We start from the raw sequence: 19,894 nt of genomic DNA, 5'->3' as shown, positions 1-19,894 counted from the left end.
AACAGTCCAAAGAAGGGAAGTACAGCAAAATGAGGTGAGTCCCAAGGGAGAGGTGAGTAACGAAATCTAAGCTCAAAGCTGAGTCCTTACAGGGTATCCACAGCAGAGCTCTAACATCAAAATCCTGAAAGCTTCCTGAATGGTGTTTCAAAGGCAATGTACAGTCCCACCAAACCCCAGGGTGAGGTTCTGTCTCCAAGCAGCTGCTGCACACTGTCACCAGGGGAAGGCACCTTTGGGGTTTCCTGCCTTAATCTCCCCAGTAGCTGATGAGACGTTTCACTGTGCACAGCCCCATGGAGCCAAACACCCCTCCTGAAATGACAGGCACGTGGTGGCACAGAACCCTGGCCAAGGAGCACAGGTACCTGCTGTGACACAGGTATCAATGATAAGCAGATATCCAGAAGGGAACACTATGGAAGAGCCTTAGAAAGCCACCAGTGGCTCCTGAATAACAAGGACTAACTCTGTGCTGCTGGCTGTCTTTTGAGCCCCAGTGCTGCCAGCCAGCTCCTGCCTGCTTCTCTGCGGTGTTCTTACAGATTCTGTGCCTTTGACATTGGCAACTCTGCCATGTGACACTGAGTCACAGTTATAGGATGACTAGAGACCTTCCCAAACCCAAACCAGGTCACCTGACAAGACTGAGCCTGCAGCACCAGCAAAGAAGGCCTCTGAGCTAACAGCACTCACAGTACTAACACACATTATCCCAAGGGCACCAGCCACAAGGAGACATGGCCCAACCCCCCAAAAGCCCGACCTCCATGAGTTCAGAGAGCAAGTCACTGGCAGCATCTTACCTCCCCTCTTTGAAGACCGTGAGGACTTGGAGGAGGTGGACCATTGCTTGGTGAGGGACCTGCCGGAGGCCGCGTCGCTGTTGGCAGAGGCGTCCTCGGTGTCTGCAGGTGACCCCGTGCTGGGCTCCACGTCCTTCTCCCCAGCAGTGTCCTTAACACCGTGCTGCTCTGGGTCATTCTCACCACAGAACTGGGCCATCTTCTGGGCCAGCATGAGCTGGGCCTCCTTCTCCAGCTGCCGGATGTCCTCGATGGTGAGCCCGTACCACTCGTCCTGCCAGCACCAGGCCTGGCGGTGGGCCCGGACCATCACCTTCCTCAGGCCTGCAAAGCCAAAACGTCCCCGTCACCAGAGCTACAAACTGCAGCAACCAACGTGTTCCCTTCCCAAAGCCTCTCAACACCATGGCAGGGACATTACAGAGACACCAGCCTGCAGTGCAGGACCTTCACACAGTCAGGGTGGTCTGGTGCAGGACCTTCACACAGTCAAGTGAACCTGGTCACTTCATCTACTTTATCTCCTCAATTCTTTCTAATCAATCTGAAATCACTGAAATCAGCCAGTCTTCTGTCACTGGAAGGGGAAAGGGATTCACCTTGGAAAGGGATTTTAACTTGGAAAGGGGTTTTTAACTTTTAACTTGGAAAAGGATTGCCTAATTTTGGATGGAAGATTTTTTGCCTACCTGCTCCACCAAGGAGGAGCCACACACAGACCATGGTTTCAACTTCCTGAAGTTCTAGAAGTTGCAACATTTGGATCCTGACTTCAAAGTGAAATATATTACCAAGTAATAAATAAAAGAAAATAGAAAAAAGAAAAAAGCTACTCATTTTTTTGGGTTTTTTTTTAACCCTGGAGAGTTTCAAATCATTCCTTGATGGATGCTCCACAGCCCTCCCCAGCTGTTACATTACAGAAGCACATCCCACATTCCTGTCCTTGGAAACCCGTTTTCTGCACCTGGTTTCTATGTATCAGTAAAACAGCATCACAAATTGGAGCTTCTGAGATAATGGGATAGAAAGCAAAGTAAGGGAGGGAATAAAGATGCTTTATCTTGCAGATACCATCTGTCTTCTGCTGCAAGAGAAAAATGGAGCGGGTAAAGCCAATTTAAAATATTTCAATGTATCACATATCTGAAAGGAAGAGCAGCCTCAGTATCAACACACAATGCACCTGAACAGGCAACAGATACTCTCCCTAAGACTTAGACTCACTCACTAACATCATCATCCCCAAGACTTTTAAAACATAAGAGTCACTCAGGATTTTCACCAATATTATTCCTTAAAAGCTCACAACAGGTCAAAACTCCAAACTGCTATTTATTCTTGATGGGATCACAGAGCAGTAATGATGCTTTTAAAGCTTCTCTAAATACTGACCAACTGATCCTCAGGAGTTTTTCTTCTGATAATAAACAATCAATTAATATTGCCCCCTCTTTAATTACTAGGAAACTGAGGCAGAGATGGGGTGAAGGACAAGCCAAAAGCCCCAGTGGGATTTGCTGTCAGTGGAATTATGAGAGCAATCAACAGGCTACATTAGAATCATTTAGGTTTTGGGAGCTGCAGATTGAGCTCTCTAAGCACCACCATGAGCAAAGACATCCCTCACAAGCCACTCTCCATCTCCAGGAGCATGGCCAAGGGGGATGGTCCCACCATGTGCAGGGTTTCTGAGGTGCTGCCAGCATCAGGAGCTCCCCTGCTATACAGAAAACCTTGGATCCCACCACTGTCACAGTTTCTGTGATGTTCTGCCTGAAGATCCGCTTGTTTTCAGCAATCACTTTTTGTTTTTTTGTTTTCTTAAACACACAAACCCCATGTTTTTATATGTTCATCTCCTTCCAGATCTGAGCACTTTATTGTCTGTTCTGCTCTTTGGTCAGTTCTCAATGCCACCAGTCATGCCAAGCCAGGCTGCCAGGAGGAAATGGCCACTGAGATCAGCAGCTAATGCCACGGACCAGCTCAACCTGAACTTCATTTACACAGTAAGATTAAATCTATCAATATTTGATGTATTTTGCTGACTGACTTTCAGAAGGGAGAGGCAAGTTTGAGCCAGCAGAGTGTGACCTTCTGGGGCAGAGTGACAGCCTTCAGCACCTTAATTCTGTTCGACCTGAGCTGAGATTCAGAGTTATTTCCCCTGCCAGATTACTTTTTGCAGAACTACAGGAGAATGTTTTAGCCTCTTCACCTCCTGTTATGATTGACAACCAGCAGAGCTTAGAAACCAAGATTAAATTTACACCACACCTACAAAGCCAAGAAAACATTTCTCTTGCTGTCCCCACCACCCTTTGAACTTCCACACCCACAGCGTCCAATTCCACCTTGCTTGGAACACCTTGAAAACAGACTGTGATCAGACACAAGTGAATGCTGCTCTTATCCCACAGCTTCCCCTGTTCAAGGGCTCAGCAGGCTCCACTCCTGCCCCTGAATCCAGCCTTGATGTATCAGTGCCCCAACTCCTCAGAAATTCTCTGTGCAGAGGCACAGATGCCACCAACCACGTATCTGTGTTTTAATGGACTAACATCACAGGGAACATGAAAACCACCTGCGGGTAAAAAAAAGTCTCTTGAAGTTCCTCTCTGCCTTCTTAGATCTCAAACATCACCTGCACTGCTTCCTGCCAACCCACAGACCTCCCCATGTGCCCTGCTCACATCCCATTGATTAGGCATCCCAAACCACCCTTCCTTAAAGCTCTGCTCCTTTGAAAATAGGATGGCACCACAGGGCTTCAGAGCTGCTGTGCCTCTCCCGCTCCAGGTTAGTTAAGAAGTCCAAAAAATAGATTACTTTCCCAGCATTTGGCCTTCACCTGGGATGTGCCAGCAGTGCTGCATTTCTCTTTCTTAAACACAAGGAGAAAACCTGGGGGAGAATGAGGCTGTGCAGGTACAAAAGAAATGGAAAAATAAAAGTCATGGCTTGCAGAAAAGGCTTCAGTGCCAGGGAAGAGAACTTGAGGGGCTCCTCTGTGCACAGCAGTGGGCACTGAACTCCTCCCAGCAGAGACCCAGGGAGCACAACAAGTGTCCCACACAGCAGCCAGGATCCAGCTACAAATGACTGACCTCCCTGTCCAGACACTGCTGCTCTCCCTGTGCAATGGAAAAAAAACAAGTCTCAAAGCATTTCTGTATCAGAATCTTAGAGTAAAACAAGTTTTTTATTGGAAAGTGAAAAGGAGGGGAGACACCAGACTCAGGAAAGAGAGTAATTGGGAAAAACTCTCTCTGGAGCAGATGCCCATCAGAAAAGTGCTGAGGGAATCTGTGGCCCAGCTGCCTTTCCTTTTTCTCCCTGGAAGGAGAGAAGGTGTAAATGTGTCCCACTCAGCCACAGAAGTCCCTGTCACACACTGGCCCAGCTGCAGCACAGTTGGAAGTTTGCCTTGCCAGCAGGTTTTCCCCCTCCACCAACATGCCCCAAGCTCATCTGAGCCTCCTTCCCCAGAATCAGAGGAAAACCCCACAGCCTCATCAGACACCTCACTGAAGTCACCCAGCAAAAATGTGAAGAGGTTTTCTGACAAGGATGCAGCTACCAGCTGGTTATCAGTCATTAAGTAGACTATCATTTCTCCAGAGTGCAATGCTTTGTTTAAAAAAACAAACAAACAGTAACACCACACATGCACAAATGTGCAGGCTGAGTTCAGAGCACCCGTCATCATGTGTTGATTTAATTATTGTAGCATTTCCCACTGTGCTGTGCAGAAAGATCATCTGTGAAGAGCTGAGCAGGGTGCAAACATTTAAATCATTTGATTTCCAGCTCACCACCTCAACAACTCAGAGGCTGGTTGAATCCTTGAGGTGCTGACTGCTGTAAATGATTTGTGGTGTTGGACTCCACCATACAAAAGGAAGTGTAAATGACCATTAGACAAACCAGGGCAGAGAGGTGGCTTCATGTGAAATTAAAAAACCTTTGGTCTGTAGTTCTGGGCCTGTTTTCCAATGTGAAATTAAAGTAGTAAATGTAATAAGAACTCAACAGAAATAAATCACAAAACCCACCAACAAATTCTGCCCTTAATGCCCTCAATATCCAAACAAAGCAACTGCTCAGATACCCACTGCCTCTGTACCCAGAAGCAACCTCCAAATAATTTTATAATTCACAATTTCCTGACAGCAAATACAGGATGCCTGATTGTCCATGTGCAACACAATTTCCCTGACAGTCCCAAGAGATCCCTTAACCTTGCCAGTACAATCCAACCCAAGGCCACCTGCAGTCACACCTGGTTGCTTCCCTGCCCTCCCTTGCTCAGAGCCCTCACAAAGAAAAGCCTGTGGTCACATCTACATCATGCCAACAGCAACCTGCCTCCCCTTGGAAAGACAAAACTCTACCTCTGGGATCCAGTGGGCAGTGCATGAACTGAGTCATTTGAGTGCTTTAGTGAAGCCAAAGTTCTGCAAAAGAGCTTTCAAAAACCACTTCACCACAGTGCAGCAATTTGGGCATATTTAGCCTAGGACACAGTGGCTTAGACAAAGCTCCAGTTACTGGGATGGAACACACTTTGCCACAGTATATAATTAATAACCCATACACAGTCAACACACTTGTTTAACAACAAAAGACTCAGAGCCCACATGCACCATTAGGAAGCAAGTGGGAGCAGAACATTATGCAGTGCCAGTCCAATTAAACTTAAAATCTATGGGAAAGGAGTAAAAAAGCATACAAATATTACAGCCAAGCAGACTAATAGCCCACAATCACAATTTTAGTCTGTGTCTCAGGCTGTCAAAGCACTGAGTAACTGTCCAATTAGTCATGGGAAAGAATGGCTGCTGCACTCAGTACGAGTGAGAACGTTTCAACACCGGCCCCCAGAGTTCCTCCCTCTGTGCTCAGCAGCCCTTCCACACTGCACAAGCCATCCATCACTTACCTCACACCTGCTCTTTTTTCAACCCATTCTCTAATTTTAGTTTGCTCCACCAAGCATTGCTTCCCATTGGGCAGAGTTTGGATCTTGCTGTTTGTTTCCTTGCTGGCTTGGTGACCCTGCACAGGGTGGGCTAATTCCCCAGGAAATGAAGTTGCTCGAGTTGGGAACAGAGGAACCAGGAGGAAAATGCCAGGGGAGAAGGGGCTGACCCAGCACAACGACTCTGGCTCCTGGGAGCCTGGCTCACCATCAGGTGCACACTGCACAAAGTCTCCAGCTGCTTTTGGCCACCAGCTGGAAGCCCCCACACAGGGACCGGCACCTGAGCCTGGTCAGTCCTGTTGTAACCACATCTCTCCTACTTAAACATCCTCATGCATTGTGGCTTTGGTACAAATGCTGTGGCACTTTGCCCACTCCTGGCTTCCCCACAGCTGTCCCAGGGCAGGGGGAGGCCACACAGTTCCTGCAGATGCCCCAAGCTTTTACTTCCACTTTTCACTCACTCTACTTCTTCTTGCCTAAAAGACTTCCTTGATTTTGTGCATCTTAACCACTTTGAAAAACACTATTTGCCATCTTTATAACAGGCTGGAAAAGCTTTTGAAAGGCAGACAATGAGCTGGCTCTGCTCTGTGCAAAGCCTCAATCAAGAGGGAAATGGCAGGCAATCTTTCACAGAACACAAAAGCAATATTTCTAAGGGACCACAGTTAATCTATGCCAAACACCTCTGAACTGGAAGAGTCATGTGCTCCTTTTTCATTTAACAGATACAATGGAGTTGTTATTCTGCCTCTGTGTTTTCCAGCATACACTAAATTAACCCATGTCACTGAAACACCAAGGGAGTTCAGTGCAGAGAGGCACTTGTAACACAGCCTACAGCAGGAAAAGCCTCCATCCCTGCCCAAAGAAAAGCAAAGGAGCTGTAAGAAAACAACCTGTGAGCATTCAGAGAGAGGGGCACACTATTCTCCACTGCTCTATCAGTGTTTTTCACATTAGCTCTCAGGAGCAATGTGACTACAAAGAGCTTGAAAATTACTTATGCTAGAATCAGGCACATCATGAAGACTTGCACATCAAAAGCAGAGTCACAGAGGTCATGCAGGAGGATTTACAGTGCACTGGAAGGTGGTAGCATCCTCTAAAAATCCTTTTTTTTTTGGCATTTTCTTTGCCAGAGGACAGCCAGAGCTCTGCCCTTTCAGATGGGATCACTCCTTTAAAACACTATTTAGGTTTTCCACTTGGCCATTGAACCAGTCATTTGTGGCAAGGCTCAGAAACTGTATCAGGTGTTTTATAGATTTTCTGCAAAAAATAAATTACTGCCAGCACTGCCAGCACCTGTACTGTCTCCACTTAGTTACTCCCAGACACATCCAATTCCTCCTTAAAAGCCCTGACCTAACAATGATGCATCCATCAAAGAAGGACATTTACTCACAACTCAGAGCCACACAGAGATCCACCAGCCCTGTCACAAGGCAGGTGGAAACTAGGGATGCTCCAGGGAGTGGTTTTCTGGAACCACTCAGGATGCTGAAGTGAAGCTTATTTCTTTAGGCAGCCCTTCAGGATGGATTTTGGTCACAATAAAGAAGACTGGCAGAGTTTAAAAATGATCTGGCAAGTTTATCTTTAAAAAAAAAATTAAAAAAGGAGAATGCAAGATGTTGCCTACACAGGACTTGAAACCTTTTCAGTGGGTTCACGTGGTTTGGATTTGTACATACCACAATTATAAGTGACAGAATAACAGGATTTTTTCTGAGCTGACCCACAGAGTCATCAGACCTGAGAATCTCTTCACAGATGTGTCTTGGAATGTGATGCATTGCACAGACCTCACCTTCACGTTTCAATTCAGTGCCAACATTAAGGAGTGAAGTCTGCAAGGGCAGAAATGCTCACCAACATCGTGGATAAAGCGCTCGATTTTCGACTGCATCCCCCAGTATCTGAACTCCACTTTACACAGTTTGTATGCACACATGATGGGATATTTCCCAGGGTTGTTCTTGTACTCTTGAATCCAATCTTCTGAGAGGGGTCCTCTTTTAGTCTTCACTGATTTATACAGCTTTGGATCCTCCTCAGCTTTGTATTCATTGGGAGGGATAGGATCTTTAACAATATCAATAGGATCTATAGAAAGAGAACAGAAACAGTTAGATGTTTCCTCTTCCTGAGCAAAACGTGAAAATATAATTTTTCATGAGTTATTTCTGTTTCAGTAAGTACCAGAAGCATTACAGCAATTTAGTTTCTTTTTACTTACACTTAAACAACTGATATTTAAATTGTTTATACACTGCTGCTGGGCAGAGATCAGCTCTGCCAGAGGAACGAGTACACACAGTTCCAGCAAACAGAGGCTTTGCTCCAAAGAGATGTTTTTCCCCACAGTAACTGCAGATCCACAGCACTCTGGCAGCTCTGCACACTCTGTCTTTCCAGCTCCACACAGATCTGTTGCACATTCCACCTTCCAGCTTTTCTAATACCACTCAGTGCTGCAGCTGTCTCAGCCAAGACAGTTAAACACACCTGCCCTGCCATGGAACAGACACTGCCAAGGAACATCTCATCTCTGGGTCCATCAGAGGAGGGGACTGGGAACTCCTCAGCTGCTATTGATAGACCAGATGTACTGTGGGAAGCAGAAAGTTTAACTCAAGTCCTAATTAACAATCCAACAATGGAGAAGTGGAAGCTGCAGCAGGAGTGGAGTGAATTAACATATTTTAAAGACCTGCAATCCCCAGAGCTCAGAGGTATCTGAAGTTTGGATTGAAGGGCAGGATCTCACTTCCCCAGAAGTGACAGCTCTGTGACACCTCTCAGTGCAGTTTGGGACTCAAGTCTGCTCAGCAGTGAAAGCCTGGTCAGCCAGGGCCAGCAATGAGGGCAGCTGAAGTGAAGTACAAAAGTACTTTTTTGAAATACTTTTGCCTTTTCTCATTAATTTCTTACATTAACTCAATCTTCTAAAGACAGCTGTGAAGTGAGTGCTAACCTACATGAGGGCAGGACTAAAAGGAGAGGGAACGAAAATTAAATGCAACTTCATGTTTCAAAAGTGCAGACAGGAATCACTTTCATATACATGAAAGAGCCACACAAATAAACAGCAACATTTCCACAATTATACAGCTATTTTTTCCTCTTCTTTGGTTATTTCTACTTATTACCCCCAAATTCATTAGATGTCTTACTCCTCTTGGGAGCTGCATAAATAAGGTGGAAAAGCATCAGCTTAAATTTACAGATGGGGGATTCAAATTATTTCCATGGAATTTACATCAAGCCTAGAAGAGAATTCTGGTATCCTCACCTTACTTGATGTAACCCTGCCTGCAGTGACAGTGACAGGGATGCAGGTGAGTGTTTAAAGAGGATGGACACACCAAGAAAAAAAAAGAAAAAGACAAAACCAGGGAAAAGTAGAGAGGAAAAAGGCTATTTACCTAAAATGGTTTGTCTTTTTTCTGCAGCAGAAAGGTTGAACACGTTGTTATGGTCTCCTGGGTCAGTTTTGTAGTAGGTCTCAATATCAATAGAGAACTTCTCCACAAAAGGACACGTGTACCTGGGAGCCAGAACAACACAGCTTAGAGTAAATCAGCCTCAAATCCCAGCCAGCCTTCACTCATGTTTTCCTTCAGATATGCTTAAAATACCAACTAGAGATTGTTCTTGAATAACTTCTTAAGACAGGAGCTCACCAGTTTTCAGCAAGGAGATAAATTTTGGGCCCACTGTATTAAAGAGTTGTGACATGGATACTGATACAAGGACACTCAGGAAATGCACCTGTGCAGGGAGAAAAGCAAAGCTCCTGCCTGGAATCTGTGGCAGAATAAAATACAAACTAGTTCTGTGCGGCACAGGTTTCCTGGCCAACTGATTGACTCATAGGCATTTCAAGAGAAGAGATAAAAACTGACTGGAAGTGAACTTTAATCACTTAAAAGTCAGGCAGCTCCATTATATTCAGTCACTGGCAACAGCCCATATGCACACACAGACTCCCCACCTTCCCAGGATTGATGTTATTTGCAGACACCAACTAAAACAGAACCAGAAAATTTTTCCACATTTTTCGTAAAAATCAAAATACCCATTAAAGCCTTTTTATTGTGCAAGGTGTCAGGAAAATCAGATTTGTAAATGTGAAAAAGAGCAAATGCTCTGAAATGGAGTAACTGGCACAAAGGTTATATTTTTCCAGGGTATGTGAAGCCCTCCCTGACAAAATCAGATGAAACAAGGAGGTCCCAGAGGGCTCCACAGTGCCCCTGGCTCTCTTCCCTCCTCAGGGTGAAAACCATAGGATGTAGGTTTGTTATTTTCTAGTGAAATGACAGACAGTTATCAGAAAAGAAGTGCTGTGATTATTTATTTATTTATTAAGAAAGAAAAAGAAAAATCCCCTGTACAAATGCATCCTGCCTTCCCTGACAGGATTCAGCATGACATCTGTCCCAGCACCGTGCACATTTGTAACTTCCCCGAGCTTGCAGAGATCTGCAATGTTAAGCAGATACAAGGCTAAATAAAAACCATTCACAATTGCCCAAGCTTTGACAGACAAAACAGCTCCACGTTTTACAGCAAGGAGCCCCACATTCTCAGGCAGGTGTGCAGTCAGCCAAGGAAACTCCTGACACCAAGCACTGCACTGGAATTTCAGGACTTGACCCCAGTTGCTCTGAAGGATATCACTGGAGAGGGAAATGCCACTGCCAGAGAGTGACACCAAGGCCTGTCTTTAGCACAGGGACACAGCTGTGGGCATTGTGCCCATTTTACCTTGTCCTTGTGTAGGGATAAGCGTTCCAGGACTCCTCCTCAACACGCAGAGCTGCCTTGGGCAGGATGGAGCGGAACCAGCTGGGGATGTGCATGCCGATGTGGTAAACCTTGTGTGTGTACTGCCCACTGCCCCCCGGGCCATCCACGTAGGGCCTGTTCTCCAGGATCTCCACTCCACTGCCTTCCCCACATGTCTCCTCTCTGCTCTTTTTCTGAAAGGAAAAATAGATCACAAATACATCACAAAAATGTTCATTTTCCAGGGCATCGTACAAGGACCTGGCTCTCAAAGCACCTGGACACTGGGGGTGGTTTCTAGGACTCCTTTTGAGCACAGCAGAGCTGTAGCAGCACCCCAGCACTAAGATTACCAAACCTAGAGATTACAAAGGCAAAATTTACAGACTCATCTGGCCAACATAGACATTTGATTTATTTGGGACCCCATGCCAATTTCCACTTGGATGCTCAGTTTGAACGGAGCTGTAATGACACCTCAACTCCTGTTCCTGGAACAGGTAACACAGCACACCCCAACCCTTGGCTCCAGCTCTGAGCCACCCAACAGCACAAAGCATCAGCAGCCAAGGGGAGTCTGTCCAACCTGCACAGCCCCGTGGCGATGTCACGCACACTCCTGGTGCAGCAGCACCTCAGGATGGACACCAGGAAGAGTTTTCCTCACTGGAAGAGTGGTCAGGCATCGGAGCCACCACCCCTGGAGGTGCTCAAGAAATGGCTGCACGTGGCACTCAGTGCTCTGGTTGAGTTGAGAAGCTGGGAGTTGGTCACTGGCTGGACCTGATGATCTCAGAGGTCCTTTCCAACCTCAGTGATTCTGTGATCACAGTGACAAAGACCATTCTGTGACCTACACCCACAGGATTTGGGGGTTTGCTGCATGTGATCTGGCCCAGCAGCAGCTCTCCAAGAACAGCTTGGAGACTTTGCTCTGCTAATTAAGATATTTTGAAGAAACAACCCAAGTTTGCCAGAACGATCACTGCACCCCCTGGCAGCCTCCGCATTTTGGCTGATTCGTAGGACTGTCCTTCAGAGAAAACCTGGCAAAAATTCCCTCAATAAAAAAAAATACTAATTTCAGTGCTTCTAAGATGAGCTAGAGACAAACCAAATATTTATTAATTTCTCATACATTTCAGCAGATTGGATGATGTATAACCTTCATCATTTCCAAACAAGAGATTCATTCTGTTAGCATTTTGAGATTATTGTTTGTATTTGAGAGCATTTTGAGAGCACAGTACTTTGGAAGATAAGGGGGCAAAAAAGGAATTTTATACCAAGAATCAACTGTGAAATGTAACACAATAACAACTCCTCATTTTTGGCATACAAACAATTCAAAGGATAACATGGTTTAACAGAAAATTATTAATAAGATGCAAGAGATCAACTTCTTATCTTTTGAGGACAGGATGTTAAACCAACAGAGCTGCTTAGAAGTAAATAGCCCTGTTTATAAAGACCTCTCAAGTGATTTTAAATTTAAACAGCCATAACTGACAAACCTAAATAACTGACAATCTAAATAATCACTTTTTTCCTGCCCCACAAACTGCAATAGAAAAAAAAATAGAAAAGCAGAAAAGTATTTTTTTGCAGTTTATTTCTAACACTCAGCTGGCAGTTCATTAAAGCACACATCCTCTTCTAACAAACTACTGTCCTTCAGTTCTTATATAAGCACTGACCAAGTCCTGTACAAATATTTATGACAATAACATTAAATAATTTTGATGACCCCAAAATCTGGTTAATTCAAAGGTCTCAGAAAAGGCAGTAACCCAGCCAGCACAGTGGAAGTAACAGACAGAATAACTGCACAGCATCTGCTCTGAACAGTTGATAGAAATCATAGAGATTTAGAGTTTTATTATATGGCAGAAGCACATGGAAATCATAAGCAGAGGGAAGATGAGTTTTCTTCATGCCAGGTTATTCAAAACTCCCTTCTAAACTGCACAGTTACAGCAATTCCAGGAAATTCTGCAAGCCCTCATTTGGGACCAAAATCCACAGAGGAGTTTTATTCACTAACAGTAATTCCCCATTTCACTTTTCCCCGTTCAGCCAGTTTTAACAAAAACTTCTCTGCATGGAGATGAGCTGCCTGATTCTCACCCTACAGCTGGAACCCTGAAGATCCCACAACACTGGCCAATTTTTGCTGTACATGGATAATTCCATCAGCAGCTTCTCCATGCAGCCTGGAACTCTGATGGTGGGAGATGCAAGGGTGACGCGGTGTCACTGTCCCAGCGCACTGGGAGAGAAGGAAGGAAGGCAAAACCAAGTTCGCTGAGACTCTCTGTAAAAGTCAGTTCACATCCCACTTCTGAATTGAGGTTATTTTATTCACTTTAGTGCAGCTGCAGCAGACTGCAAACCCTATTCTGGGAGCAGGGTGTGCTTCCTCCTCCAGCCTTTCCAGAGGACCAACTCCAGCCCACAGCCTTTGCCACCCAGTCACAAACCCTCAGCAAATTTTGGCCCTTCACATCCCTCCTACTTGTCACTTATCTACGTAAGATATGACGAGGACAGCGAGACCATTTTCTCAGATGAATGTGAAATAAGAGCTGTACCTCTGCTGATAGAAAAAAAAAAATCCCAAGATTATATCCCAAACTATCTTTAGAGCCAGGACTTTTGAGTCAGGCCAAATTTATACTCATAACACACCACACTGCTGGGAAGGATAGTATGATCAAAGAGAAACTCCCCAGGATAAACCCACACAAAGCTGCTTCCCAGCCCTCCAGGCTCTCACACTTAGCAGTTGGCTTGTTGAGAAGACAACGAGCTGCAGTGAAGGAAGGAAGGGCCAAGAGTCAGAGAGATGGTGAACAGAGCAGTTACTGACCAGTCAGAAAGACAAAGAGAAAATCTGTTTCTCATATAAGAAAAATAAAGACTTTAGCCACACGCACTTGAGAGACCAGGATGGTACTCTGGGCATAAGTGGTGCTGTGAAAGTGAAGCACTTGTGGGAGTGAAGAGCAATTTGCTCTGCAGCCATGCAGCCTCTTCATGCCTACTGTGCCTGAGCTACAGCCTGGAGAGAGCTTGTCACAAGGAAGTGGTCTGTAAACAACAATTTAAAATAACCCTCAATTAGGAAAACATTTGGCTTGAGAAGTGTGTGGCAGGCCCTCTCCAAAGAATATCTGCTGGAGGTGCTGATGTGCAGGCACTTGAGGGTCAGTCTCAGAGGTTTCAGCCTTGGAGAGAAGTAGAGACTTTATTTAGCAGATTGCCTGGGTCATTGCTACTCACTACTGCCACAGCATCTTCCCCCTCTGTAAATACCTGAGGAATGGTCCCCAACAAAACCAAAGAGTAGCTGACAGCCTCTATGTGCAAGTTACCTAACCCATAAGCACAGTAAACCATCTTATATTGTATTACAAGAGGAAATCCAGGCATCCCTTTCCAAGTCCCTCTCTCCTGCTGATGACACTCCATGTTCCCCACAGCCCCATCAATAGCTTTTCAGGACAGATGGTGACACAGATCCCTTCTAGCTAAAGTAATAGCATTAAATTACTCATAACAGGGAACCCAGAGAAGCAGATGCACCATGATTAGCAAGAATGCCAGTTACTTAAAGGCTTCTATTAAAATAAATCTCTTGGCACAGCAGCATAGCATGGGACACAGCACATGACCTCAGCACAACGATCACAGATGAATAATTCCCATGAATATCACTTAACCACTGGGCCAGCCTAACCCCATTTATCATCTGCTCTCAACAGCAGACAAACAGCTGTAAACAGAGCCTTCCACAGGCAGGTTCATCAGTTTTAAGATCTTCCATCTCCTTTCCCAGTTAGAAATGTGTCTCCCAACCAGAGCACACCTTGCAAAGCCTTAGTTCAGCAAATGACCTGGCCCAGGTGAACAGAACCAGGTGACTCAATGCAATTTGTTTGTTTGTTTTTCTAGTGGGACACAGCTCCCTAAAGGAATGATGGTTGATGGCAACAGAAACCTTCACAGCCCGAGGAGTCTCAGCACAGCTGAAGGAACAGCATTCCCAGAACAGGAGTGCATAATGCTGGATCAAACAGTTAAGGATGTGGCTTATTGGATCAGCTGGAGAAATACACAAGTCAGGCTGTGTAAATTAAGATTGCCTTGTAATGTTTTGCTTTTGGGGAATTAGAAGAAAAACAGCCCCATCAACCAACTCAGAACACCAAGAAGAATATTAATCTAATGCAGAATCCTGCTTGTGCTCCTGCCCTGGAATCCAGCCCAGGCTGCTCACAGGCTCAGGTCTACAAGCAGAGAGTCTCTGCAAAGCCAACAGCAGCACTGCAAACAGCTCAGCTGTTTAGCTCCTCCTGAAGTTGCCTGTTTTTATTGTCACTACTTTGAGCACTGCAATGCTCCTGCATTGAACAGTAGGGAGGGGGTAGGCTGCATGGTGATAATGGGTGATCCAGGCATGTTCTAGCTTTCCAAAATAGATTATAACATATTCATTATAACTACACTCTCACCTTGTTTACCAGTGATTATGGTTTGCAGTACAACCTCTCCATCTAAATAAGTGAGACAGTGCTCACAAAAGGTTGGCATGCTTCAGCTTCCTGATGTTCTTACTTCCCCTCAGCAGGGCAGTCACACAGTGCCACAGGACCCACGAGAGCTCTGACTTGAGATTACTCCAATTATCAAGACTGACAGCACCATGCTTGACACAAATCATTGTCTGGAAACAATAACCAGAAGATTCTTGGGGGGTGTTTTTTCCCTCCAGCTCCCATTTGGAAAGGGTATCTTGATAGTCTGGACAAAACTCTTCTGGGAGAGTGCATTAAAATAACACTGAACTCTTAGGATTTTTTTAGCCCACTAAGACACAGATAGGGATATGAGAAGTTTCCAGCTGGCTGATGGTTTCAGTTAACAAGGGCTGCAAAGACATCTCTGTAACCACAGAACAAGAACATGACAGCAAATATCCCCAGAGGACCCTGCTAACATACTTGCTCATATTGTTGTGGCAAGGGAGGCTGAGAAAACTTTCTCTATGACCAATTACTATTTTTTTATTGTTTTGGATGCTAAGGCTACCACAAACACCAATTAAGTCCCCAGAAACAGACCCTTCCTTTGGGAACCAGAGAAAGCATGAAGTGCCTCACACAATCCATCAGACCACAAAAACGCCTGAAGCTGCTCAGCAAGACGACTCCTGCCATCACTGGAGAGCTCTTAAGACCTGTTTTCACCAACCAGACCTGTTCTGTTCAGTTTTAGAAAGGAAGTGTAAAGGCACCCAAGGTATAAACAAAACTTAGGCTGAGGGAGAGGAATAAACTCTTTGCTCTATACGCTAAGGGAAAAATATTCCCAACTATCTCCAGCTGAACATTATTTAGGCTGAGGGATATTTCACTCCCACAACTGATTTTCCAAAGTGGTGTCTTCTTCCCACCAACAGGAGCCTTCCTTGCTATGCTGCAGCAGCAGCCATCCTCACTCCCACCTGCTGGCACCAGGTACTGAGGAGGTACCAGTGACATTGTGGCTGGGACCTTGCATGTTGCAAACTTTAACAGAAAAGCTGGGAGAGGTTATGAGAAAAGCAGCCTGCTTGTCTCAGCCATGTAATTTGGCCTGTTGTGGCAGTATCAGCAGTCAAACACCACAAACAAAATACAACAGCACATTCCAGCCACAGCTGCCAGAATTAAACAGCACCAAAAACCAGAAAGCCAGTGATGGACATGCTGGGAAACACCAAAAGGTCCTGGAAGGAATGCTGGGTTTATTCTGAATGGGTTTTCCCAGCAAGGGACTGGATCTCATGCCCAGGCAGGGAGTGCCTGCTCAGGGTGTACCCGCTGTGCCTCAGCCGCCTGTGCTGCGGAATGACTCAGCTCTGGCTTCTGTTAACCACTCCTTCACCAGCATTTGAGCTGACAGCTAATTCATTACCAGCAATCTGCTTTCACCACCAGCAGCCCTCTGCCTGCTGATGCAGATATCTGATAGCCCAGGCCCCGTTCATGGGCACTATTTACTGCAGGTAACCATAACCTACCTATGAAAACAAAATGCTGGGTTATCCTAAAAGTACCATAGTTTCATACTTTACAACTTGTTCTTTTCTTTTCTGTATGTGTGTGTGTCAAAGACCTGAAACACTCAATAAAATCATACCACCATAACCAGGACAATACCTGAGGAAAAAGCTTTGTTCCAAGTGAAAGAAGGGAGCAGAGGAGACGGAGCTATTCCACTCTTAGAGAAGCCAAAATTTGGAACTTCTCGTCACATCAAAACCAACATAATTTTATCAGTGCACAATGTTCTAAAAGCAAACAGAAAGTTAAAGGAACTAAATTAAAAATAAAAATCACCCCTACTGTTACTGATGCAGGAGAGTACAACAGCACACACAACTTCTGGCTGTCAGAGGCTTTTGTGCCCCAGTCAGAACAGCTGAGTGCCCTCACACTGAAGATCATGGAATCAACAGGAGAGCACCATTTTGAAGAAAGAGAAAGTAACCTGAAGACACAGAACTGCTGGCAGAGCTACATCTCTGAATCCCCATTTCAGCACCCCAACCATTTTGTGACAGTGCTCTTTGCTGGAGTAGGGACCTTAATCAAAATATAGCAGAACAGTCCTCAGACAGGGAAGCTCCTCTACTGTTTTGCAGGAGTTGAGAACAATCTTAATGGTTATATTAGAAAGACAATCTTAAAGGCAGGTAGGGGCTTACCTTTAGTAATGGGAACCCTGTTATCCCAGGGATAATTTTAATTTTTGAGCCTGCACTTTGTAAGGTCCAATCAGAAACAATTACATCAAGTTGGACTGGCAATCCCTCAACCACAAAACTGCTCAGGACAGCAAGGGACTTGTGAGTTTTGCTCTTGTCCTTCAAAGCAAGGCTCACTCTGTCTCATCATGCACAGTAAAGTCAATGGGAAGACAAGTCCAACCACAAGAGGGTTCTCCACTCTGCCCATCACACCATTCCTGCCCTTCCAAAAGCTGTGGGCACCCACAGGACCCTGGTTTTGTTGACACCATGAGCAGCACGTTATGCATGCAGGCAACTTTAAACTGCATCCTCTGTTTCCATGGCAACGGGAGGGGCTGCATCAGCAATCCCCCAGTTTCAGCCATCCTCACTCCAGCTTCAGCTGCTCTGAATCCTTGCTGGGAACAGCAAACCAGTGATGTCACCAGTAACCATGGTGCCCACAGCTGAGCCTCCCCTGTGCCCTTTGTGCTCTACCATGCATCCTTCACTCGTGACAATTACTTTAATCCAATTAGTGCTGTTAAAAAAAAAAACAAAACAAAACCCCATGAAGGGCCATGTCAATACTTATTTCTGGAAGGAAGGTTAGTTTGAGTCAACAAGATAACGATCAGAACACGAGGCTTTACAATAGCACTTTGAGCCTCACTGCTCCCAATACAGGGGAATGACCTGAAACCCTGGGGAGAGGGCAAAGAAATCTGCTCCTCATCAACGGCTTCATTAATAAAGGCAAAAGAGCAGCTGTTTTAAACATCCCCTTGCAGGTTTGATCAATGGGCTGGGTAATATGCAGTGCTTCATTCCAGCCACGCACTGCCCTGTCCTCAAACACTGATACCTCACCAGCTGCACATAATTCTGATAGGAACCATAAAGCAGTTACCCTCTGATAGTAACTCTAAAGTAGTTACCCTCTATTAGTAACTCTAAAGTAGTTACCCTCTATTAGTAACTCTAAAGTAGTTACCCTCTGCTTTCCCAATCCTGATCAGCTGCAACTTCCAGGAGGGTTCCCTTTTGGGTCCTTCCCACCTCCATAGGGAGATGCCACCTGATCACTCCTGCCTGTGGCAGGGATTTTATGGGGGGGAATCTTCCCTCAAGTTTACCAAGCAAGAATTTGGACTACCAGAGAGGCCTGTAACCACCCTCAATGCTGCCTCCAAGGGGACATCCAGCACAGGAGGAGACCAAGAAGGGTCTTTGTGCCAGAGAGAGGCACCTGTAGAGCTGCACAAGCAAAGCTGGGCGTGCAGGAGGCCCTGAGGAAGGGAGATCTCTCACATTACCTGCACTGCACCTGCACCAGCACTCCTGGCTGCGTTGCTTGTAATGGAACTCACATTTTTTTGTAAAAAAGCCCTAAAAGCTGCAGGCAGGCTGGGCTGTCAGCACCAGGCTCCTGAGAGGCAGAGCAGAAACACCCAGCATCACTTTGTACAAGTGTTGTAGGCACTGCATTATTTAGAATCAGGGCTAGATATTAATGAAGCTGCTTGTACAAAAACAGGATATTTTGGGGACAATCAATCGTGAAGGGTCATAAAAAATTTACAGCATTAAGAGAACCTTTCTCATGGCCACTCATTAATCATTTTGCCTTACAAAGATGCCCTGTCACAGTCCTTTAGAGTCAGGGCTGGATGTGCCACGGGCACATGAATTAGGGATCACTTTATTATGGAGATACCTCAAACTTGTTTACCCCACATGCCTCATCTTTCAAAATGTCTACTACACTTCCAGCTCAGTATTTCATCTACTCCAAGTATTTCCTTCCATGTCTTTAAACTGATTTTTCACTGCATTAACTATTCCACAGACACTGTCTGTGAGAATTACTGTCCCTGCTTTAAAGGGAGGCAAAGCAAGTTGCCCATTACTATATTGTGAGTCAGAGACAAAATTTCAACTTGGGCTTCTCTGGATCAAGTCTAATCTTCTGACTATATCCCTTATAATTTAGGAACCCAATGCAATTGTTCACTAACAATGGGCTGTGTGCCAAAATACCACAGGACTGGCTTAAAGAAATCCCCGTAGTCTTCCTTATACTTAATTCATTACTTGCCTTCAGATGTTTGAAAAAGGGAGAACCTAATCCCAGTCAATATTTTTGTCCTTCTTTCATAAGAATAAAAAAAATACAGAAGGAAAAAGGGTTTTTACAGCCAACAAGTTTAGTAGGATTGGCAGTGCTGTGCCCTGTATTAAAATCAGTGCAAATCTGAAGTTTAAAATTGCTTGTGTTATAGCATGATGTCAGCTTCATTCACCTTTGTTAAGAGAAAGAGAGCACACAAACTGTCAAGGCAACATAAAGTTCACTACCCTAAAATCAATCTTTTTTGGAACATGATATGGAATCCCAGACAATGTAAGAATTCAAGGATAATGACTACAAACCAAGAAAAAAGTAGATGTAGAAAAGGTCTTTGCTCCTTCTGTATGTTTTCCCAAAATGATAACCTGTATGGGTGTCACTGTCACCTGTGCAAA

The 19,894-nt window shown here is 45.1% G+C and overlaps 1 protein-coding gene across 4 annotated transcripts in view; it reads right to left on the bottom strand.

Annotated features, from left to right (window-relative positions):
* The window catches only part of PITPNM2 (phosphatidylinositol transfer protein membrane associated 2), a 126,272-nt gene that overhangs the window by 38,700 nt on the left and 67,678 nt on the right, over nt 1–19,894 (bottom strand). For all 4 annotated transcript variants that reach the window (XM_071445019.1, XM_071445018.1, XM_071445020.1 and 1 more), the window contains 4 exons: nt 10,573–10,787; nt 9,228–9,349; nt 7,672–7,905; nt 807–1,130 (listed from right to left, as the gene is read on the bottom strand). In XM_071445019.1, the coding sequence (XP_071301120.1) occupies nt 807–1,130; nt 7,672–7,905; nt 9,228–9,349; nt 10,573–10,787 (895 nt within the window). The remainder of the gene's footprint in view (nt 1–806; nt 1,131–7,671; nt 7,906–9,227; nt 9,350–10,572; nt 10,788–19,894) is intronic.

Source organism: Agelaius tricolor, unplaced genomic scaffold (assembly GCF_023055355.1).
Source record: "Agelaius tricolor isolate 1412-34295 unplaced genomic scaffold, bAgeTri1.0.p SCAF_20, whole genome shotgun sequence".
Lineage (NCBI taxonomy): Eukaryota > Metazoa > Chordata > Aves > Passeriformes > Icteridae > Agelaius > Agelaius tricolor.
This window is presented reverse-complemented; position numbering and strand designations above follow the sequence as displayed.